At 39.2% G+C, this 24,441-nt stretch overlaps 1 protein-coding gene across 2 annotated transcripts in view; it reads left to right on the top strand.

Annotated features, from left to right (window-relative positions):
• USP46 (ubiquitin specific peptidase 46) overlaps positions 1 to 16,425 on the top strand; it is a 32,209-nt gene extending 15,784 nt beyond the window's left edge. For both annotated transcript variants that reach the window (XM_063335695.1, XM_063335696.1), the window contains exons 4-9: positions 247 to 476; positions 3,947 to 4,023; positions 9,133 to 9,216; positions 9,512 to 9,709; positions 10,552 to 10,630; positions 11,612 to 16,425. In XM_063335695.1, coding sequence (XP_063191765.1) covers positions 247 to 476; positions 3,947 to 4,023; positions 9,133 to 9,216; positions 9,512 to 9,709; positions 10,552 to 10,630; positions 11,612 to 11,713 — 770 coding nt within the window. In that variant the 3' untranslated portion in view covers positions 11,714 to 16,425. The remainder of the gene's footprint in view (positions 1 to 246; positions 477 to 3,946; positions 4,024 to 9,132; positions 9,217 to 9,511; positions 9,710 to 10,551; positions 10,631 to 11,611) is intronic.
• The last annotated feature ends 8,016 nt before the right edge of the window (positions 16,426 to 24,441 follow it).

Here is a 24,441-nt window from a genome sequence, read left to right as displayed (position 1 = left end):
ACACAACCGACTCCAAAGAAAAGCGTAACCTTTCAGACAGCTAAAGTTAGATGAGATGAAGCCTTCCCCCAAAGCAGCTTCCCTGAAGCCAGTGTGACTGCAGAACTGCTCTTCTTTGGCATGATTCTAAATGCTTTGCTAAACAAGGGCCAGTACACGTATTTGGAAAGAAATAATGAATTTAGTTTGCTTTCTTGAAGGAAAGGGTGTGCTCAGCTTTAGAAACCTCTGCTCTCTTCTTCACAGATCTCTTTGACAACTACATGCAGCAGGATGCACATGAGTTTTTAAATTACCTGCTCAACACCATCGCAGACATTTTGCAGGAGGAGAAGAAACAGGAAAAGCAAAATGGCAAACTGAAAAATGGCAACATGAATGAAGCTGAAGAGAACAATAAACAAGAACTCACCTGGGTGCATGAGATTTTTCAGGGAACACTGACTAACGAAACTAGATGTTTGAACTGTGAAACCGTAAGCATTGGGATAGATTTTTTTTTTTTTGGTTGTTGCCCATTAATAGATAGATACATTTTATATATATAAATATATGAATCTTTTCAGACATCTGAGAATTGTGGATATTCCTGTAGACTTTACTTCTTGAAGTGAGTATATTCTTTTCTAAAAATTTATTTTTCTAAGCATGACTTGGCTAACCTATGCCAAGTCTTGCTGTCCTAATATATATCTCTACAGTTAAAATCCTTTCTAGTTAATCAATACACTTCCTTATTACTGTAAGTTTGGGAGAAGATATTCATATCATTATTCCACGAATAAGTGAAATGTTAAGATGCATTTGTGTTAATTCAATCCTAAGAATGTGACTGGCATACAGAAGGTTTGTTATTAACAAACCGTGTATTTTCTTTTATCTCCCTAGTATTTTCTAGAGGATGCTGTTAACGTGAAGTCTCTTATGTTTGAAGTATAAGTAAAATCAGTTTTAGTTAGGAAACCTGATTGCAAATCTCCTATCTAGTTCTGTGGTTTTCAATCACACACTCCTACTTAAAGGAAAAAGAAATAATAATAATAAAAAAAGTTTCTCTCTGTGAGGTTGCTATGTGAAAGAGTAACTCAGTCAGGAAAAAAATCTGTTCTGGTGAGAACAGTGACACTGACTTTCCAAAAAGGTTGGAATTAACCTCACTGAACCTTTGCTTTGTAAAAAGGTAGGTGTCAAGGATGAACTAGTTTTCTCAGCTCCTTCTGTAGACAATGGAGATTGCAAAGGAGCTCCTGCAGGAAGTTCTCTCCATCTGTCTCTAGGCTGTTTCATGAAACAGAATGTTTTTAGCAGTATCAGGTATTCTGCTCCATACGGCTTGTCCTGGCTCCGTGGTGTTACTGAGCTGTTGCAATTGTTGGTGCAGCAATGCTGTGAACCGGGCCAGCAAACTGATCTGACCTAAGAATAACGTTTTCCACTCAGCCCAGTGCCGCTACCGAGGACTTTCTCTAAAGAAAATGCAGCTTTAGGTTATCTGCATTAAGATGGGAGAAGGTGCCCAGAGAAGGTCTCTTCAGACAGCAAGCTGCGGTTACATATCTAACTTTAGACAACTGAGGTTAGGTGAGATGAACCCTACCCAGGTCCTACCAGATGAGTAAAAGAACATATTCTGATATTTCTAATCATAAAGAATATCTCTGTTCTCCAAGAAAATATGACTTCTCCAGGGATTTGGGTCAGAGAGGGGGGAAAAAGAGCTACAGTGATAGTCAGCATAAAAAAGGGGGGCTGAACCAAGTTTGGAATAAGCTTATATAAGTGAAAACATGAGAGATTGAAAATCAATTCTTTAATATATTTCAATTATAAAACCACGAGTAACAATAGCAAGTTAAAATAATGAAAGGGTAAAATTATTTTTTAACTGACAAGCTTCTTTAAACAACATGGCCTAATTCTAAATTAATATCCGGTGTTTACTCAGACAAACTGTACTGAAGTCAGGATGTGTCCTTGGGTAACAGCAAAAATGCACAATACCCTCTTTGTAATTCAAAGTGACCAAGCTTTATAGAAAAAATATTCCTAGGTATTGCTCCTGTAGGAAGACTTGTCTGTAGCTTTCTGTGAATGCAGAAATACTGTATACTACTCAGGATGCTTTTTCCAGTTTGTTTTTCTTTTATTATTTTATCTTGAAATCTTTGTGAGATAATGAAATGGATTAAAAGCTGTTCCTTCACTAAAATATTCATATGTAGTGCATGAAAAGTCATTCGTATTCCAGCAGTTGTTATTCTCACTTACAAAGAGTGCAGTTTGAATCTGATTTTCCAGCTGCCTTGAGTTTTGGTCTGTATTATTCTGGCTCCAACGAGCTCATCTTCTGCTTTCAGTAAATATTTGATGTGCTGAAATCAATAACAAAATTCTGAGCTGCTTTGTGGTATTCAGACAAAACACTATACTTGCCAAAGACTTTTCCAAGTATTTAAGCTCTTTCTTGATATGCAGCGTGTCTGACAGAACTCTAGGTCCAGCCATAGAGACACAATGTTCTCTGTAGCTTTGTTGCTCTATCTTTTGAATTCTAGCTGTGTGTTTATATTGTGGCTGATTGCTGCCAGTTTTGCGGTTTCCTGTCCCCTGTGGGCCCAATCATGTCACGGGGAGGATTTTTGTTTGAAGAACTGCTGTTCATTTTAATTGGGTGCACGTTGTGCCTCTGTACATCTTTGATAATATCAAAATTCATCCTGCTAAAAGTGTTCATCTGGACTGATATGGGCGGCATTCGCCGTGTTTATAGGATCCCTGACATAACACAAAGATGAGCTGAAAGTAGTACATAACTTGCACATCCCTAGAATTGCAGAAATCTGAGCAGGAGGGACTTGCATCAGAACAATGGATTCAACCCCTCACTGAAGTTCTTGATTTGAACTTCTCTATCCTATGTAGTTATTAGATTTAGTTCGATTTAGTTCTTCTAAGAAAATGCAGTCATAGGAGGCAAAATATGGAATGTTCCTGCAGCATATTATAAACAGAATTAATTGTTATAAAGATGACTAAATTCATGTTCAGTAAGTAACTCTGCAGTCTTTTTGATTCAGTTGAAGTATTACAGCAATTATCCATTTGGATGACTTTTTTTTTACATTACTTCGTCTTCAAGATTGAACACTCTAAGTGAAAAATCATTTTCAAAGCAAAAATCAAGATTTGTCATTCTGAAAATGTTTGAGGTTACTTTTTTAAAATAAAAAATCTTTATTAGAATTTTTCTCCTCTTGTTCTCTCTAAAAAAAACCAGCAAAATTGAAATGATTTTGCAAAATATTATTACTTTGCCATTTTTACCTTTAATCTTTTAATTTTTTAATCAAAATGATTGACCAGGAACAATATTCAATGGCGAAATCCATCTGTGTCAACCAGAAATATAAAGCCAGCCTTTTGAATGCTTATTGGAGAGACAACATGACATGGTTAAATATGATATTTCTTGACAGATGCTTATTTGGAAAATATCTTCATTGCATCCATAATAGTGGAAATAATTATGTAGGGTATAAACTCTAGTTATATAGTGTAATGTATTATACAAAGGGTAAAGAAGATTGCAGTAAAATAAGAAACTAGGCTGTGTTGCATAACAAGAGAACATACGTAATGCACCAGTCACAGCTGATATAGGGGATGATGGTCTCCCTTTAATGAACAGTAGACTGCGGTCACTGGCCCATGGTGGGTAGGCATGCGTTAAGTGGAACAGACAGAAGTCAGATTATATGAAAGCTGGATTGGTCTCTACCAATAAATAATAATTACTAATAAATATAGTCATGCTGAACTAGAAAAAAATGTAAAACCATTGAAATTAATTATTTTTGTGTAATTTATTTCTGCATAGATAGGAACCACATTTAGAAGTATGGCATTTTACTAAGTCTCTGTTTCACATGTATATTTTTTGCAACAGGTTAGTAGCAAAGATGAAGATTTTCTTGACCTTTCTGTTGATGTGGAGCAGAACACATCAATTACACACTGTCTAAGGTAAATGAATGCATCTCTTCGGCAGATAGTTCTGTCTGACTTTGCTTAATTCCCAAGTCTAATAGGTACAGAAAAGAGAAGTTGAATAACATTGGGTTTTGAGCTTTTCCTAAGGAGAAGAAAAAGACTGTAAACTGGATGTTTCCTCTAATGACAAAATATACATTAAAGTATTTTGTTTTACTGACTTTCTCTCTCAATGTATGTGTTTGAAAGAGAAAAAAATCATCTCTGGGGGAAAATAATTGATTGCCATGTCATCAGGAAGAATTGCTGCAGAATAATAATTGGCTTCAAAGGGATTTAAGTGTGCTTATCTTTAAGCTTCTGCTCAAGTGCTTTGTTGATTAGGACTTATGTGCATATTAAAAGTTAAGTGTGTGCTTTGCAGAATGAGTGCTAGAGTCCCTAGAGGGCATAAGATTTCAAAAAGCTACTTTTCTGACGTAGAAGTTTCTTATTCTGTGTCTTATCCCAAAATTATGGGGAGAAGTCTTTTATTCTAAGTTTCAGTTCTGCTCCATAAACTATAAAACAAATACTCCAAAGATCAACATAATTTTCAGACTTGCATGGATGATTATTCTGAGAGATTTAAAATATCCGGAGTTTTGACATTGATAAAATAAACCGGTACCTAGATTTAAGACAATACGTTGCTGCTCTAATGTAATGATTATCAATTGGTCAGATTGCTCTTTCAAGTTCCAAAATTGTTACTAGGTTTGATATTCCATTTAGCAGTTATTCTGGAATGCCTAGGAAGGGTTGCCTGGCATCTCACCCCAAGCTGAGAGTTACAGAAAGAGAAAGCATCTGAGGTACTAACCATTTCCTGAGTCAGAAAGCAGTGATTTCTCTGTGGATACCACAACTGTAGTAGGTAACTTCTGGTACACTTTTAAGTGCTAGATCCAGTAAGATTTTTCCTTCTCAACTTCTGTTTGGTGTCCTGTAGGATACTATAGCAGTCCTTAGACCTCAAGTAGTCCACACTGCAGTAACTAGACTCATATTAAAGGGTGAGAAAGCTGAAAAGCAGCTTTGGAAAGGAGTGAATTATTTTCTCTTTTGCCCCATTGTCTCTTTGTCTGTTCATGGTCAGCAATAATTGAACCAGTATTGGTACTACAGGCTTTTGTTTGCATACTTTTAAGTTCTTCGCTGTAGCCACTACTTTGAACTTGTTTTTGTCAGCATCGCTTACCTTTCCTTATGGTTCAAAGTCAGTTTGAAATCACACTGACATGCAAGGACGCTGAAGTGTGTATCTTCTGAGGTCATTTCTAACCTGAGCTGTTATTTGATTCTGTGATACAGTTACTGGAGACTGAGCACTGACTTCTTCTTACAGGTTATCCTGGTTAATTTGTTAGAAACCTCTGCTGTTACCATCTGTCCTCCAACTTCAATTTTTTAATTTAATTTCTTAGTCGTTAAGCTTCCTGGAAATGTTTTATTTGGAAAGGCCATTTATGCAAAGGCATAGAGTGCTTCAGTAGCCGATAGCATTCCTACTACTGGACAGCCAGTGGCTGTAACTTAAGATGTGGAAGAACTGCATCTGCACTACTGCAACCAACAGGTGAATGGTGGAGGTGAAAGGGACACCAAGAGGGTAGCCCCTATCTCCTCCTCAGATGGGATGCTTGTCCAACCTGTTCCAAAAGATCTTTTTGCAGTAGTAGCTTGATTGCCCATCCCAGGCCTTCCTGTTCTTACTACTAACAAGTTTTCCCCACCGTGTAACTTGAATCTTCCTTGTTTCAGTTGAAGCCCATTTCTACCTGCTCTGTGTACTCTGGACATAAACCAGGGGTTGCTCCCCTTCCTCTTACAGCAGCTGTTTACATACAGGAAGAACATCATCACTTTCTTATTAAGTTGAACAGCCTAAGGTCATTCAACCTTTCCTTCACAGGCTATCTCCTCTACATCTCTGCTCATGTTCTTTACTCTTCAGCCTTCTCTCTGATTGAACCTCTCTCTCGAATTCTATCTTTCTTGAAGTGCAGTTGCCTAAAATTAGGCGCAGCATTCCAGCAGAGATCTACACAACCCTGTGAAGAATGGATGCTCTAAAAGTTTATTTATACATCCCAGTACAGGATCTGCCTTTAGTCCAGCATTTTGACGTGCATTTTGAAGCCCACCCATTGTTCTTTTTGGAAATAAAGGGAAGCAAAACCCCAGTTTCTCTTTTCTTGGAGTGGGAGGTGCAGGTTGCTGTTTACAGATTATACAGGAAAAGAGTCATCACCTATCGTCTATTCTGATTGTCTTTTACACTAGCAGCATGTCTACTTCTGTTTAGAAAACATATATCCAGTTAGAATATGGATTTCCTCTTGTTGCTCTGTGGTGCACAATTATGCATTATTAAACAAAGTGTAAATGCTTTTGTGGTTTCTGTTAATAGGAACGGCCACGTAAGTTGTTACTCTTTTTGTAAACTTTGCTGTTTCCTTTTTTTTTTTTTTAATAAGTGCTTTGCTGTGTCTTTACAGCTTTAAGTGCTACTGCATCAAAAAGGTAAATTAAAGAAAAACTCTGCAAGACAAAAAAATTCCATTCTCCTGTTAAAATACCGTATAAACAGAATGCTGATTGGCCTGTTAATGGAACGGGAAAGAGTTAGAAATGTCTTGAAACTAGCTCTGCAGGTATAGAGAAAAGTCCCTCAAGCCTATAGCTCTTGTACATTCAGACTTTGCGTGAACTCCAGTCAATGATCTGTTGTTTTTAACTGTTCAACATCTATTACAAGTGCAATGCTGAAAATTCTCAAGTGATGAAACAGCTACTGAAGTTGCAGTTGTAAAGGGCAGCAAAAGCATCTCATTCTCAACCACGTACCTCCCTTCCCCCAAGGGAAGAGTTATTGCTTATAATTATGCCACCAGTTCTGTTCCGGGTACAGAAAAAGGAATTAGTATGTGCTGAATAAGTTAATTAGGAGCACCTCTACATTCCGTGCTTTGGTAGAACAGGGTAACAGCCTGTCAGGTGGAAGTAGAAGACAAAGGAACAACAGAACAAACACTAAGGGACACGTAAGGGAATGCCCCTCAGCTTATCAAGTATTTGCATATTTCTCTGGCTTTCACAGACATAATTCCCATAGCAGTCAACTTATCATTTAAAATGTTAGATATTATTGCTTTCAGAATAATTACTACATTTTAGGAGGAATTCAGAAACTCTGTGAGATTAATTCATTTTCATGGGAGGCTTGGCATAGAACAAACTGATATCTATCAAATTTCTACCATCTGTACATGTTTCTTTATATTAGAAAAATATTCTTTCCATTGCTTCACTTTGAGGTGGGAAGAAAACTAATAAATTCCACAAGTTTATTTGTGGGTTTGGTTTTTTTTTTTGAGTTGAGACTTTAGGCTTTGAAAATAAACATCAGACTCTTTCCTTAACAGAAGACCTAAAACCTACACAAGGACATTCTACTGAATCTTGTAGCATTATGTTCCCCGCACATATAACCTGTCTCTAATCTCTTCCAATGTTTCGTCTCTTCACTTATGATTCCCTGAAAGGTTACCGTGTTTTTTGGAGGAATTGGCTGAATTCAGTTCATTTTGTCTTTAAATTCAAATGTGAAATCAGATATTTGAGGTCCATGTTTACCACTGAAGCAAATACTTTCCAGTGATCATGCTTTATTTTTATTTTAGTTTAAAAATTATACTTATGATGAAAGTTTTGTTGCAACTTACCTTTCAAGAGATGTACTTTGTCCTAAATTTCAGAACTTTCTGATCAAATTATTTAAAGAAAAAACTCGAGTAAAAGCATTCTCAATTAGTATAAATATTACTCATCCATATGAAGTGCCTCTCTGTCACGCTTTGTCAACCTTAAAGAACTTAAAACTTGAAAATGGAAAATCCTCCCCCTTTATGAAGTTACGTAAATTAGTTCTAATACCTGGCAATTGCCCTGGCAATCTATGTCATCTTCAACTCTCCCATCTACCCCTGTGGTGATGATACCAGGAAGAAATAATTGTCCAGAATCCTTCCTTTGCCTTTGTCAGATGATTCTGGTGCTGCCTACTGTGAGAGCAGGCTGAACTTGCAGACAGTGCAGCTTCAGCCTCTGTGTGCGTGAACTGCAATGGTAGAATGGAGTTTATTTGGTCCAAATGGGTCAGAATTTGTCTGGAGTTCAGAGGTCTATTAGGTACAATGTGGGTGTTCAACAGAAGAGTTCTGTACTTCAGATATATCTATTTAAGGCCCAAACTCACAAGAAAACCTCCATGTTCAAGTGGAAGATAGGTGCTTGTGTCTGCATTTACAGTTCTGAAAACACCTGCTCAGCTGCAATGTGACACTAGAGGTGGCAAAAAATTACTGTAATTTTTTTTACCGTTAAGTTTTTAGGTGCCTAAAATTCTGTTCCAAAGCATATCAGCACTGTGACTTCCGACAAATCTTTTATGTGAATTGAGAGACATTATCAAACCAGCCTTCCTCTGCCTCTCACTTCAAAAGCTCAGTCCAGAAACATTTCCAAGCGTATTTACTTGATCAGGATTTACAAAATCTTTTATACTAGCTGACACTTTCCTTTTTTGACAACAAGAAGGTATAATCAAATAACTGCTGGATGACAGTTCAAGAAGTCAGAGGATGCAGAAAACTGAGTTCAATTTATTTCTTCTGTGTAAGAGGATTCAAACCTATCTTACAGAAGAACAGCACAAATGTGAGTTATTTGGGGATGATACAAGTGCACTTGAAGCTGTTCCTTTCTGCAAATAATTTAAAAGGGACTGGATGGATTGAGTGAATACACCCAAGTCTAGGCAACCTCTTGACATGTAAGAGACCAGGATATAAGTCCTATTTTGAGACACCTGACCTGTATCATATGGAGTCCTTACCTCCTAATACAGGGCTGTCATAGCAGCCAGATACCTTAAGTCCTTTTGCAAACCCTGTGCGGTTGCTTTAGGTGTTTTAGAAAACAGGACTCAGTGGAGAGAGGATTTCATCCTGTATGTCTTTTTAGGGTTCCAGTTCATCAGCCCAAGTGGGGCAAAAGTGTTAAGATCCTTTAAGAACTGACAATTGTATTTACTTGCAGAGACTTCAGTAACACAGAGACATTATGTAGTGAACAGAAATACTACTGTGAAACTTGCTGCAGTAAACAAGAGGCACAGAAAAGGTAAGCAAAGAGCAGGCTATTTCACCATGTCCCTCCTGGGCTTTGACAAACCTCTTGGTATTTATTGTGTTTAGATACCTAGAAGGCTTACACCCCAGCCGCATCCTCTGTGTGGGCCAGAGAACCTACAGATAGATTGAAATCTATTACATGCATCTTAGTCTAGAAGCTACTGCTAGTTGACTACGGTGACTCACAAAGTGCTTTTATAATGCAAATGGTTAGTCATTAAGGAAAGACAGAATGGCTTTGAACTGGTCAAGTCTTTACCATGTGTGCTCTAATGGTTTCACAGGATGAGAGTAAAAAAACTGCCAATGATTCTTGCCTTACACCTCAAGAGATTCAAGTATATGGAGCAATTGCACAGGTATACTAAGCTATCGTACCGTGTAGTATTTCCTCTGGAGTTACGTCTCTTCAACACATCTGGCGATGCTGTCAACTTAGATCGGATGTACGACTTGGTAGCTGTTGTTGTTCACTGTGGAAGGTAAGATACTTTCATGTATATCTTGAGCTATTGCCAGACATTTGCCAAGGGCAGAGGCATGCCTGACAAAATGTGGGGTGAGTGGGAGGGAGGACATAAAGCCTCCAGCTGCACCAACTTGCCTGTGTCTTGGCCTGAACCTCTTATCCATCCCCACTCATAGGAAATCTGTACTTGGTTAAAAAATAACATCTCAGGCCTCCAAATTCACAAGATTGGCTTAAATTAATGGAGCTGTCTCCCTCCTCATCGGCCCACTGAGAGAGCTTGGAGCCAGGACACTGTGAATGCTAGACTCCGCTAGCATGTGGGCCTTACAACAGATCACCTTGGTCTCCTGTCAAGGCAATGAAAATGATAGCTTTAATAAAGCTTCTCACATATGGGGTATTGTCAAATATGAAACAAACAGAAAAATCCTTGCCTTTCTAGGAATATGACTTGTTCTCCCTCTTCTCAAAGACTGTACGTACCTAAATATTCAGGGTGGATACCAAACAATTTGCCCCCTTAAATTCAGCTCATAATGTTTTTAAAGTATTTGCAATAGTCATGCCATGAGCATGTTCAATAGGTTAAGTGTTCTATAGGTTAATTTGCAAATGGTCATGGCACACATGAAAACAAGACATTTAGCTTTCAGTTGATGAAATCTTTGCAACAAGTCTGTAAAAAGGGGAAAGGAGTAAATGTCTGTTGTACCTTCAGGGGTGGGTTTACTATGTTTTTCATAACATTTAGTTATAATTCAGTCTGCTTGCATATAGAAATGTGACTCATCAAAATACACTCAATAGTATCTTCTAATATTTTGCCGGTTGTGTTTTTGTTTCATTTTCTAGTGGACCAAATCGGGGGCATTATATTACTATCGTGAAAAGTCATGGATTTTGGCTCTTGTTTGATGATGACATTGTAGAGGTCAGTATACTGAAGGTCTTGAGCACAACTTTTTGTGTTTATGTTCTCGTATCTACTTGGGGTTAAAATTCTGATCCAGATCTAGGTATAGATTATTAGTCTGCAAAGCCACAGTTTGGTTGTAATGTGACATTTAGCTCAACTCTGTTAAAAAGTAAGATTGCAACCAAAATTTTTAGTCCTGTAGTTCTTACTCTGTCAATGTCAGAGGGGGTGTTTTATTTCAGACATTTTTAATATCAGACTTCAAGGGTTTAATTTGGAATGTTTTCTATATCTAATAAAATCAATTTAATTCATTAAACCCTAAAATATCCAGGAACTATGTTGCAATCCTTGGCAATATCACTTGGCAAAATTGGTCTTGGGAAAGCTAGCGTTGCTGTTGAATTTTAATTTTTGAACAATTGGAAAGTTACAAGAAAGTCTGGATTCTGTAGTCGATCTGGGTTTGTCTGAATGTAAATTAGAGTAGGATCTGGCTGAAAGTTATTACAGATTCTGTCTAAGCATTCTGCAATTCATTCCTAAGCAAATCCTCTATGTCATTGCGGCACCTTGGCAAAGTTGAGGTCTTGAGTCTGGTTTCCCAGCAGTAAATCCAAAGGAGGAAAGTAAGCACTGGGACACTGGATGGGGCATGTCTTCAAAAGGGTTTTTGGAAATCTTGGGATGATGGGGTCACATATGTGTTTTAACCGTGTTCACCACTGTATTCCAAGGAGTCTCCCTCTTATTGGAAAAAGCCGAATTCAGTTAGGTTCACTAAGATGAGCATTCCTATTGACTTCCATGAGCGAGACCAGTAGGGCTTAGCTCCTGAACATTACCCTTTCACTGCTTAAATTGCAAACAGGATTTGCTAATTGCTACCCTGAAACAAATAACTGAGTTTGTCTTTTGTGTTTATACAGTCATTTAATCCATGTTTGGTATTTCTTTTACCTAACAGCACATTAAAATTTTTTATTTATTTTGCAGAAAATAGATGCTCAAGCTATTGAAGAATTCTATGGTCTGACCTCTGACATATCAAAAAATTCCGAGTCTGGCTATATTTTATTCTATCAGTCAAGAGAGTGACTTGGCAAACTGTGACAATTGCGCACAATGATGCTGCACGCAAAAGAAGGTGATGGCCCCCCTTAACTGACTTTTACGCTGACAACATCTTGTATGGTTGAACAACGAAACACTCTGTCTCCTATTAAATGATCTATGTGACATTGACTATAACCGTCCATTTTTGACATACAGAACTCTGTTTTGGGGAAGGGGGGGTTGTTTGTAGTTTTTAAGTCTGATTGAAGAATTAATTGCAGTCAGATTTTAGTGGAATTTATATGGACTAACATTTACAGATAATAAGATTTGGATGTCAACTGTTAAACCCAATCCAGCTAGAGTAGTATTTTATATGGAAGTGTTCATTGCATTTAGGGCAAAATTGTTTAAAACTTTCTAAATGGCTTTGGGGTGTGTTGATTTACAAAGCATTCCTTTAAGTACGTCCTGATGTATACTTACCCATTTTAAGTGTAAGGGAAAAAAATCTATTTCATGATGATTGGGATTGTGGTTGTATAGGGGATTTTTTTACGTGCTACTCTCTGCTGCAAAAGAAGATATTCTTCCAAAATCACTTAAATTTTGCGTTGTTAAAAACTTTCAGTGCATAACCTCAGGCCTGAAATTCACATAGAGGGGATTAAATTATGGTGGATCTAAGTAATTCTGTATGTCCAGTCACTTTGTTTATCATGAGATAGTACAGATGAGGTGAGATTTCAGAATTTACAGAGCACTGGAATAAAGGGAGCGAGATGACACACATGACAAAGAGATAAATTACATTTCTAGAGGTTGAGCTTATCTTTCTGTTAAAAAGATATCATACGTTGTTTACTTAATTGAGTTTGCAGATTGCAACACTGCTCGCGTATAAACATATCCATCAGGACTGAAATTACACAGTCAATTTTAATAAGCGTTGTTCCTACAATGCATAAGACATGGCTTGATCCTGCAATTTTCTGAATATCTGTAGGTCCCATTTTCATTTCTCAAGACAGAGTCCACTTCTTAGCAACATAACATAGTACATAACAGCCATTAGTTTACACCCACTGTCACGTATAGATCTTCTCTAACATTTTGGCCATGTTTGACAGCATTTGGGTCACCACAGAAAAAGATAGGGCTCTGGAGTATCTGATTTTAAAAACATCAAAAGGCTTAGTTTGTGATTTTACTGGGTGAATTTGGCTGGCACTAGCCATGCACTGGCAAATAAAACTGCTGAGCTCACATATTGGGATTTGGCAAAGAATGAATGTAGAAGAAAGTATCGATAGGGTATGAGAAGGGATTGATAGCAGGTTGAGGCAGTGGTGACGCTGGGTAACTACCTTGCTTGGTTTGACAGTTTCACTCCATCATAAAATTCTTGTACTTCAGTAGCCTAATTCCTATTCCAATGAAGTCAACGTCAAAACCACTCTCGTTGTCTTCAGGGGGGCTGACAGTTGGTTCTAGTATTTACAAGGAAATATTCTCATCTTACAAAATTTATTTCTACCTGTTGTATTTCATTCACTCTTGTTAAGTATTTATTAGACAATGTTGCTTTTGGTCCTTCTTTTCTTTAAGAAGCCTGCCTGCCACTTTATGGCCGACACTCCATTTCAAGAAATGGCTTTTGGAGTGCAGCTAAGTCTTATATTTTAGTCTTGTGTAGGAAAGAGGATAACTTTTTTTTCTTTGTAATCTACTGTGAATGTGAAATAACTTTTGTTAAATAATGGTGAAAATGAAGTACTAGCTTCTAGTGTAACGTCAATTGAAGTTCAGTTGGATTATCAATGGCCATTTTGTAAACTAAGGAACTGTAGCACTTTAAACTGAATGAGAAACAGAAGTGGACTTTTCATCAAACATTATTTGTGATTTATCCTGTTATAATACCGGTACAAGAAAACAGACACAGAATGTAACCTTAGAGTATTTACTTAGGTGAAGCAGAGATCACTCACATGAACGAAGGTTAGTGTGCAGGCTCAAGACAAGCATAATTGGGCTGTAGCTCCAGCTCTTTTATTGATGTTAGAATGAAATGTTCTGTCTCTAAGACAGAAGACAGACATCTTACAGGTGACTTCAACTCTCACTGAGGCCCGAGAGCTTTTCCACTGAAAAGCTAAACCTGCAAATCACTCTTTAATGGATTTATTTATAAGCATTCAGAATTTCTATATAAAAATATAATAATCATTTGCCTTTTAAAATGGGTACGGTTTCCTCGTGAATGAAGGCACTTTCTAGATCAGCATTAACCAATGCTGGTCCAAAGGTCTGTACTTCACAGTTTACTGCTGAACATTCTTAGGGCGTTCTTCAATTTTAAAACAAGCAACAAAAAAGATATTCTTGAGGTATCATTTGTATGTTTAGGGCTCATGTTTATATGAAAATCATTTTTTCATAAAAATAATTTTTAAATCAGTTCAGTTTTAGGAAATGTTTTCCATATTTCGATCGACTTACCTGAAAATTGCTTTTTTTGTGTTAGGATTATGAATCAATATTTAAATGCTAAAGTACAGGATAATAATCTTTGGTTTTCCTCAGCTGCAAGACAGCTCTAGGTTGTAAAAACATACAGATAATTGCAGTATGTTAATGAGAGTAAAATTACTAGAACAAATCTTTTCCTAAAATATGAAAATCCATTTTAAATTCATGGTAGCCGATGAGAAGATCACAGCACTGGTATCACACCAACCCAACATCAGTAGTCCGACATCAACTCTGAAAAATTGTAGAATACTCGCTTTATGGTAACACCAGCTAAACAAAGGAGAGTTTTCTTTTAATTAAAAACCTAAAATTGCAGTCACAATTCTATAAATTATATCTAATCTACAGTGTGCTGAATTTCTTGACTTCAGTCCAGCAAAAGCGTTCCATCATGGCTGGATGAAGAGTGCCAGTCTAGGCAGCAGAACTTCCCTTCTCTGTTAAATTAGGCACATTCACACGGGTTTTGCAGGACTGGGATCCTCATAGGAACAGTCATATGATGTAACGTATTTCAGCTGATTAAATAAAACATAATCCTTTTTCCCTTTGCTTATGTAGAGATTTCCACTCCCTTATGAAAGAATGGAAAAATATCTAGGACAATAAAAGCTTTTCAGCCAGCAGCTAGAAAACAAAATTGTAGCACAGATGTCTAATAGTATTCTGTGCTTCCCTAAAATGACTATTCTTATGGTGTTGGGTTATGAGTATGTTGGGCCCAATGACATCTGAAGTTTTCTACTTCTTTCACACACAGTTGCTGAGATGCATTTGCCCATTTATAAATCTCATTACTGTGTTCTTCCTTATAAAAATGAACATTTTTGTCCTGTGCTGTTTTTCCATCGAAGCCAATGAAGCACTGCAGTGCTGATGAATCAGTTATCTTAGAGGATGAGCTCAGACCTCAACTTTTATGTTTCACAGAACAGGCTGTCAGGATTTTATGTAATTTCTATTTTTGGGACGTAGCAGAGGGAGGCAGAAGAGGGGAGTGATGGAGAAACCATACCAGTGAAGCATAACACCTTGTTGAAATTAAGTCCCCTAATTACTCCTGTCAATTTTATTTTAATAATTTACAGTTAAATTAGAGCATTAGATTACATCTTAAAAGTCCTGTTCCTTTAGCAGTTGGAGTAAAGAAAATAAAGCTGTAGGTGTTTCCTTTGCATTAAGTTTAATAAATATATTAAAGACCTAACTAAGCCGAAACTGAAATTTACATTACGTGGTGGGTCCTAAAGTGCTGCCACAACCTGTCTTTGGTCTTCAGACATTACATTGCATTCCCCCATCTGCTACAGCCTCGTGTACCTGGGACCTGAGCCGACAGCTTCCAGCTGCCAGGGATGTGATGCTCTCGGCAGCAAACCCTTCTTGTTTTGTCTCTTCTTTTGCTGCTTGCGGCTGACAAGTGAGAGCAGCATCTTACAGCTGAACGTGTGCTGGAAATTGTAGCAAGTTTTGGCTGTGGACCTGTTCTTTGCTGGTACCGTTTATCAGTGTGTGTTTTAATTTATTTGTTGCTCTGTTATTGTATTTGTATAATAATTTATGTAGTTAATACTATTAGTTCTCTGTTTTAATTTTTACGTACTTTATTTTTTTTTAAAATGTAATCAACCCAAGCACTTTAAGCAACAATGTCAATCTTGTGAAATTCCAATCAGATTAACATTTCGCCTTTGTCTTTTTGCTTTTGCAGCTGTTTGCTTGTGATCCAACCTCTCTAGTTACAACCCAATTTCCATTTTTAGCCTTGTAGTCCTAGTTGGGCTGTAAATTTGGGAAGCCCAGATTTGTTCGTACATAACAAGGGTTTACTATGTCTCTGCTACACGTAGGAGTGTGTACCTGACGAGTTGCACTCACAGTGCATGTTTCACTGCCTGTTTTGCCCTCTACCTGCTAACCCAGCTGAGAATTGCTGTAATACTTTAATCCGTGGCACAGTTACCAATGATTATAATTTAGAAAAGCTCCATTTCTCACAGGAGAATTCTCTTTTACCAAACACAGAGCGAGCTGTCAATCATCTGATGATACAGATACTGCACTCTTTGCCATTTTACCTGTCCTCTGTACAGTCTCAAATATGAATAATCTCAAGAACTGCATTTATTCTTGGCCCTTGCGTGAGCGCTAGCAAGGAGAGCAGTCTTTTTGCATCCTCCTTCTCTTCACTTGGGCTCGTATAAAGGGAAGAGATAATGAAGTAGAATCGGTGCTCATGTAAAAAAAAACGCACACCATCTATCAAAGACACTGGATGTTTCTTAGAGGCCAACATCTGTGGTATCATATCAGAAAGTCACTGAGTTTCTGTGTTGTCACTGTAAAGGTTATTAGTTTTTTAGACTTCGTATTCTCTTTGATCAATGAAAAAAACCAGGGCTTTTTCCTGTTGCATCAGTTCTGTTGCTGAGGCATTTCTTCTCAATTTAACATGGCACTTAGTATTTAAATAGCCCTTGGGAAGACACCCTTTTAATTTCTTTCCAGTTAACATGCATTACTTCAAAGAGATTGCTTGAACCTGTCCACAAGGCTTATTCAGATTAACACCCTCCTTTTGCATACAAGGTCAAATAACACCTATCAGGAGGTATGTGCCCACCTGATGGGGCCATCTGGGCTAAGCCCACCCCTTTTTACACACTAATGATTCTTTACCCCTAGGAGATTTGCTTGCTGGTCTTGCCAGAATGATTTTATATGAAACCGCACATAACTCCCTTTATTCATGGTCTCAGAGTTGCTATAATTCTTTACTAACTCTGCTTCTTTTTGTTGTCAAGACTGGGACTATTGCACAATGTAAAATAAATTAGCTGGTGTGTGCCATTCGCAGCGGTCAATTTAACAGCCTAGAGCTTCTGATGAGGGCAGTTGCGGGTGGCAACTTCGCTGTACGTAAGAATGTTACAGAGTAAGTGACCTATTCTGTGACAGCGCGGTAGGTCTGTAGGAGGAGCTGGACTGTCACACAGCTTCCTAAACTGCAGCTTGTACCCGCTGAAGCTGGTGCTCCATCCTCTAGGTAATCCTAACCCTTCTCCTAGGGGTTCCAAAGTCGCAGGAGACCTTTGCGAAGACACCTTGCAGTTCACCAAAACACCTTGCTTGCCACAGCAGATAATGAATGTTTGCAAACCCTCTCTTCCCGCTCGCCAGAACCTCATTAACAGGTGTACATTCCTTGGAGAGGCTGAGCTTATACATCAGCTTTGTATTTGCAAAGGTGTTCATATTTGCAGATGTCCCACGGCAGACTGTGTCCACATTCTAAGTTGTTTCCTAGTCATCTCAACTCTCCTAACAGCAAGAGCAACATCAGGGCAGCCACGTTGCAGGTTCAAGCGCTTTCCCTGGAGACAATTTTCTAGCTTCAGTGGCTTTTGTTAAAGAAAAGATAACACAAGCCCCATAACTTATCCATGACTCTTTAGGAGTAAAGTCACCATACGCTGTTCAAATATTTGTGTGGGGTAGGGGGAAAAAGAAAGAGAAGAGGAAGAAATACAGAAAGGCTTGGTTTTTTGGAGGCTTTGAATATGTATATCTGTTTGTAAATACATAGTCCCTCTCTACCTTGTCAAAACGATACAATCATAATAAAACAACTGAAATATTTTGCGCTAGCTTTTTAAATGGAGTAAGAGGTAGTAAAATTATTAGGCACACAATTGGGGATACATAAAAATACTGAATTTCTAGTAAATCGTACAATACACGGTGTACGTGTACAGTTGAGTATCTGCTCTTTTTAATCATGTACATGTAATTAAACCCTGCACTACCTGCAGAAATGTAAGATAAATCTCATGTTGGTTATTAAGGTTGTAACATAAGAAAACAGTATTTTCTCCTGTTAACATGTTTATATTTTACATAAAATAAACTCCCTGGCTGACCTTGCTTCCATTCAACTTGCTTTGAATTCAGCTGGAGCCAGGCTAAGGCCGCCCGTCGGTGTTGGTTGTTACACAACATGCTTCCGAATGGCAGGTACCTGCATTCTTACAGCTGGCAAGGCTGCTGAGGCTCCCGTTTTATTTCATTTAACGGAGTCATTGCATTTTAAGCGGCTTCAGAGAATACTTCACCACCTGGGCTAATTGCCTCCGAAGCATCTCAAGGGAACAAATTTTGCATGCAGTCCGTGAGTCGTCTTGGTGGAATATACACACAGCTGCGTGGGTGAGCTGTACCTGGCTAAAGCATGTCACTGACCTTGCCAACGTTATTGAGAACAGCTAAAACTGAAGAGAATAAAAAGCAGCCAGAATTGAACTACATTTTGCAGGATTGGGATTCTTCAACAAGATTCCCAAGCCTGGGATTTTTACCTGTGACTACCGGAATGGGAAAGGCTTTTGCTAATGAGGTTTAAAATTCTGTCAGAGAACTGTGAGGTTCCTGTAGTCTGCTCATTTTCCTGAAGTTATTCATTAGCAAACACAATTTACTTTCTCAAAAGTGAGGTAAATAAAAGGCTGGAGTTTCTTACTCTCGTCTAAATGGATTCTTGTTATTCCTTCAGAATCGTTTAAAGAACCAAAATCAAACATAGCTGTCAAACTGCGTGTTAAATTTATAGCTATCATGCTATAAGATTTATGACACATCAGACTATCAAAGGACTAGGTTGAAAAGCACTTCACATCTTACACTGCAGATTTCCTCTCAAATTAAAAACTTGAAGCACTTCCAAATTTATTGCTAGGTTATTAGAACATAAGCTTTTAACTGCAGGACGGAGACAGAAATTTAAAACACAGGAGATGACTGAAATTAATAAATCGCAAATCCATACTTTTAAAGCATTTTAAAGAAATAAAATTTATAGTGTACATTTAAAGAAACCGAGGAAAGTTTTCCAAGAGCAGGGTTCACAATCACTGTACGTGGGCTCCACTAGAATTGCTCCCACTTCAGAAATGCACTTTCCCAGAAGCAGTATGATGTTTACCTACGTCTCTGTTCTGTATTTTTTGGTATGAGTTAGATTAATCATTTTCAATTAGATTGGGTTGTGTTCTGTGTACCAGATAAACGGAGAAATGCTAAAAATATAATTTCATCTTGATTGAAAACTCAGGTATGGTAGGAGAAAATGATAAGATTCCTCATTTAAATACACTCAGCAGACTTGGAACAACATTTATTAGACATGACTAAATTTATGACATGGAAGACCATGTTTCTGGAGATGTTACTTGCCTCGAATGTCTGTGTGCAATTTAAAAATCAAGTAAAAATTTTTAAAGAAGAAAAATAGGACAACCATTTTCAAGACATATAAATATAAATATGGTAACAGAACATTTCAATTGTCTGTTCTGAAAAATTTTCCTCTTCACTTATTAATTTTTTATCAAATAGTAGATTTCTCCACCGCCTTGTTAAAGTTCACTGACCCTCACTGCATGACTCATTTGGCTGCCCTGTTGTCACCCAGGAGCTTCAAGCTTTCCTCAGTCTAAAGAGATTGTAGCCACATCTCCTTGCTGTCTCTGGGACACCTCTGTGGCACAGGCTTTGGGGTCACCAACCCTCTGGAGACCTGGATATTCCTGGATCCTTTTTCCCAGGGCACACCAGACCAGAACCATTTATGGCTGGACTCGATCTGAAAGGTCCCTTCCAACCTAGACAGTCCTATGATTCTATAATCACTTTTCCTTTTTTTTTTCTGTATGGTTCCCTTCCCCATATTCTTATATGACTGGGGGGAGGCACTCTCAGTCTGCTTTGCCACAGCAGGCGTCTACTGCTCTGAGCACAACGTTAGGGTTCAGATGTGAAGGATGGGCTGGCTGAGAAGGAAGCCATTGGTGGCATTCACCACTGTAAAGAGTGATCATTATCAAAGTGAACGTACTCTTTGCCTATATCAGTTTAGCCAGCCACAAACCCTTCACCTGGTGCTAACAGTGCGTTCCATCTCACCACAAATACAGAAACAGCAGAGGAGGCAACAACCTGGAGTTTGCAGGTTGCCCCAGGATGCATGGAGAGACCTACCAGGATCAAACATAGTTCAAGAGGTGAGACCAATAGATATTTTTTGCCAAATCACTGCAGGCTAAAATAAAGAGGTTAATACCGTAATGAAATTTGAAATAAGCCAGAGTGAAACATTATCCTTTGGATTCCATTTCACACATATATTAGGAAAAATAGTCAAGTCATGTTCCAGAACAGCAAAGATGTTGAAACAGAAGATACAGATTTCACCCAACATTGCAAACTAGACATCACAAATGCTTAGCTGTCAACCAAGAGGCTACCTGATAGAGCTAAATTCTATTGTTGACCACTTCAGTGTAGCTGTAGAGAAGCTCCACACAGGTTTGCAGTTTTACAGCGGGATTAGTAATAACAGAAACTGGAATAAAGTTTCTTACAACATCCTTATAAAACTTTTGGTGTGCAGAGCTGTGTTTTCCATGCATCTGTAAGACGTGGATGTGTGGTGTGGTCGATGTGCTGGAGGGAAGGGATGCCATCCAGAGGGACCTGGACAGGCTTGAGACGTGGGCCTATGTGTGTGAAGCTCATGAGGTTCAACCAGGCCAAGTGCAGGGTCTTGCATGTCGGTCGAGGCAATCCCAAGCACAAATACAGGCTGGGCGGAGAATGGCTTTAGAGCAGCCCTGAGGAGAAGGACTTGGGGGTGCTGGCAGATGAGAAGCTCAACATGAGCAGGCAATGCGCGCTCACAGCCCAGAAAGCCAACTGCATCCTGGGCTGCATCAGGAGAAGCATGGACAGCAGGTCGAGGGAGGTGATTCTGCCCCTCTGCTCTGCTCTGGTGAGAACGCACATGGAGTACTGTGTCCAGCTCTGGGGCCGTCAACATACGGACATGGACCTGTCGGAATGGGTCCACAGGAGGGACACGAAGATGATCAGAGGGCTGGAGCAACTGAGGACAGGCTGAGGGAGTTGGGGTTGTTCAGCCTGGAGAAGAGAAGGCTCTGGGGAGACCTAATAGTGGCCTTTCAGTACCTAAAGGGGGCCTTACAGGAAAGATGGGGAGGGACTCTTTGTCAGGGACTGTAGTGATAGGATGAGGGGTAACGGTTTTAAAATGAAAGAGGGGGGATTTAGATTAGATATCAGGAAGAAATTCTTTGCTGTGAGGGTGGTGAGACACTGGCCCAGGTTGCCCAGGGAAGTTGTGGATGCCCCATCCCTGGAGGTGTTCAAGGCCAGGCTGGATGGGGCTCTGAGCAGCCTGATCTAGTGGGAGGTGTCCCTGCCCGTGGCATAGGGTTGGAACTAGGTGATCTTTAAGGTCCCTTCCAACTCTAACCATTCTGTGATTCTATGCGTGTAATACTGTAACCACTGGAGAAGAACTACAAATGGGATTATCTCCACTCTCTGAAAACACAAAATCTTACCCTTTATTTAGTCACTAATCATACAATTCTCACTGTCATTTATGAAGCATTTTTCATCCTCAAAATGGTTTACCAGAAAACTGAATAAATTTCTAGCTCTTAATTTGGTGAGAATAGTAGAAATTGGGTAATATGTACCAAAATCCCTACATATTTTAGATAACTACAAATTCAGCTAAATCTGGCTGCCCCTCAGCTAGACCAGTGTAACTGGTAGGAACATTTTCACCAGCTCCTCAGCAGCTGCCTTGATGACCTATTCACTTCTGGATGTGGTTCAAAGTGCAGATCTTGTAGCACATTGCTCCAGTATAACCTGATCCCTTGCTATCTCCGAAACAGCTTGTCTTGCCTGGAATGCAGTGGGGCAGCTGAGGTTATGCGGGAAGTTTGTCATAACGGTGCTTTGCTTTCCAAGGAATGGATTAGCTTTCTTTTGCTCCCTAGTAATTGTTAATTATTTTGCCCTAGCAGGAAATACTAGGCAAAGCGAGGATGATGTGATTTAATTGGTTTATTTCTCTTTCTTCACTCGGGATATTTCCAGTTACATTTTCAGATGAACAAAGGTATTCTGAGTCAAGGTCATTGAAGTTTGGACTGTTTTAATTCTGCAAGATGAGCAGTTCAGGCAGAGACCAGTGTTGGCTAAGACACCAGAATGGCACAGTTGCCCCTCAGAGGCTGGCCTTGAAGACAAAAAAAACCTCAAAAGGTAAGCAAAATTCTTCCCCCTAACCTTTACAACTGCGATAATTTTAAATGCTCAAGTATAGGTTGCTAATTCCACTGTTGACATATACGGGATGTTTCTGGGCATACTGCATCACTATCCTGCAAAGTGGTTTCAACCAACATTGAATTAAACACACTTTTGCAATATCATGCTTCAGAGCAGTGTTCAGTATTTATATTAAACTCTATTTTTACAGTGGCTTAGAGAAGGTGATGCAAGAAATCTAAAAGCTTTATTTTATGGCAATGCTACACATTCATACTCATTTATTGATCGCAAATGCATTTACAGAGGATGAGGAAAGACAAGCAGTTTATCGTAAAGCAAGCGGTACTGCAGAATACAGAAGGTGCGCAGCCAGCATTCAGTGCAATAACAGCAGTGAATAAATGCTCGCTGTTTAGTAGGTCCGTTTAGTTGCCATGACACTTGTAGAAGAAATGTACCTAGAGACTATGTTTCCTTAATATACTCAATCTCTTGCTCTCGCTCTTGTGCAGTCAATCCCAGCCTCCAGATACTGAGCTGAAAACAAAGCACTCCATTCACCATGTTCTACATACAATTGAACTTTATTTATCCAAAAGCATTTTACTCAAAATCCCTGTAATATGAAAATGAGCCGTATACCCCAGGCAAAACATTTCTTACCTTGAACCTCTGTTAAACCTGAATTCATGCAGCTTTCTTAATGAAAAAAACCCAAGAGGTAGGTTCCCTGGCGTAATTCCAAATGACACTCTGCCCCCTTTTTATTGGTTTGGGTTTATTTTTTTCCCCATAAGTCATGGTACTTTGCAACCAGGCAAAAAGGTCCAGTCAGCGTGGGTTTGTGAAAGGCTGGTCCTGCTTGACAAACCCGATCTCCTTCTATGACAAGGTGTCCCATTTAGCGGACAAAGGAAAGGCTGTGGATGTTGTCTACCTAGACTTTAGTAACGCCTTTGACATCGTTTCCCACAGCACTCTCCTGGAGAAACTGGCGGCTCATGGCTTGGATGGGTGTACGCTTCTCTGGGTTCAAAACTGGCTGGAGGGCCAGGCCCAGAGAGTTGTGATGAACGGAGTTAAATCCAGTTGGTGGCCAGTCACGAGTGGTATTCCCCAGGGCTCAGTATTGGCCAGTTCTCTTGAATATCCTTATCAATGACTGGACAAGGGGATCAAGTGCACTCTCAGTAAGTTTGCAGATGACACCAAGCTAGGTGGGAGTGTTGATCTGCTTGAGGGTGGGAAGTCTCTACAGAGGGATCTGGACAGGCTGGATCAATGGGCTGAGGCCAATGGTATGACATTCAACAAGGCCAAATGCTGGCTCCTGCACTTGGGTCACAACAACCTCAAGCAGCGCTACAGGCCTGGGGAGGAGTGGCTGGAGAGCTGCCTGGCAGAAAAGGACCTGGGGGTGTTGGTCAACAGCCAGATGAATATGAGCCAGCAGTGTGCCCGAGGAGGTTGTAGTGGTGGGGTCGGTCTCTTCTCCCAAGTAACAAGTGATAGGACAAGAAATGGCCTCAAGTTGCACCAGGGGAGGTTTAGATTGGATATTAGGAAAAATTTCTTCACTGAAAAGGTTGTCAAGCATTGGAACAGGCTGCCCAGGGAAGTCGTGGAGTCACCATCCCTGGAGGTATTTAAAAGACTTGTTGATGTAGTACTGAGGGTCATGGTTTAGTGGTGGACATGGCAGTGTTAGGTTAACAGTTGGACTTGGTGGTCTTAAAGGTTTCTTCCAACCAAAATGATTCTATGATTTGCAATACCAGTTCACCAGCTGCCGTGAATTTTGCAACCGTTTAATATCCAATGTTATAGGGCACATTCACAGGACTCACCCTTCAGGAAAGGATGTTCAGGAGAGCAGCAATGTCTACAGACTGAACACGAGAGTCTGTGACTTCCAACCTCATCCCTATCAAGAACTCATTGTATTAGATGGGGCAAATAATGCAACCTCTCTCTTCCTCTATTTCCCACCTAGAAAATGGGTATGCCACTATTTATCTACCTCAGAGAACTATGGAGCTTAGGTCAGGGGAGTAGAAGTTGCAACTTCAATTACTCTCATATGTACAATAATT

This window comes from Chroicocephalus ridibundus, chromosome 5 (assembly GCF_963924245.1).
Source record: "Chroicocephalus ridibundus chromosome 5, bChrRid1.1, whole genome shotgun sequence".
NCBI classification, from domain to species: domain Eukaryota; kingdom Metazoa; phylum Chordata; class Aves; order Charadriiformes; family Laridae; genus Chroicocephalus; species Chroicocephalus ridibundus.
Note: the sequence above shows the minus strand (reverse complement) of the source record. Positions and strands in the feature narration are given on the sequence as shown.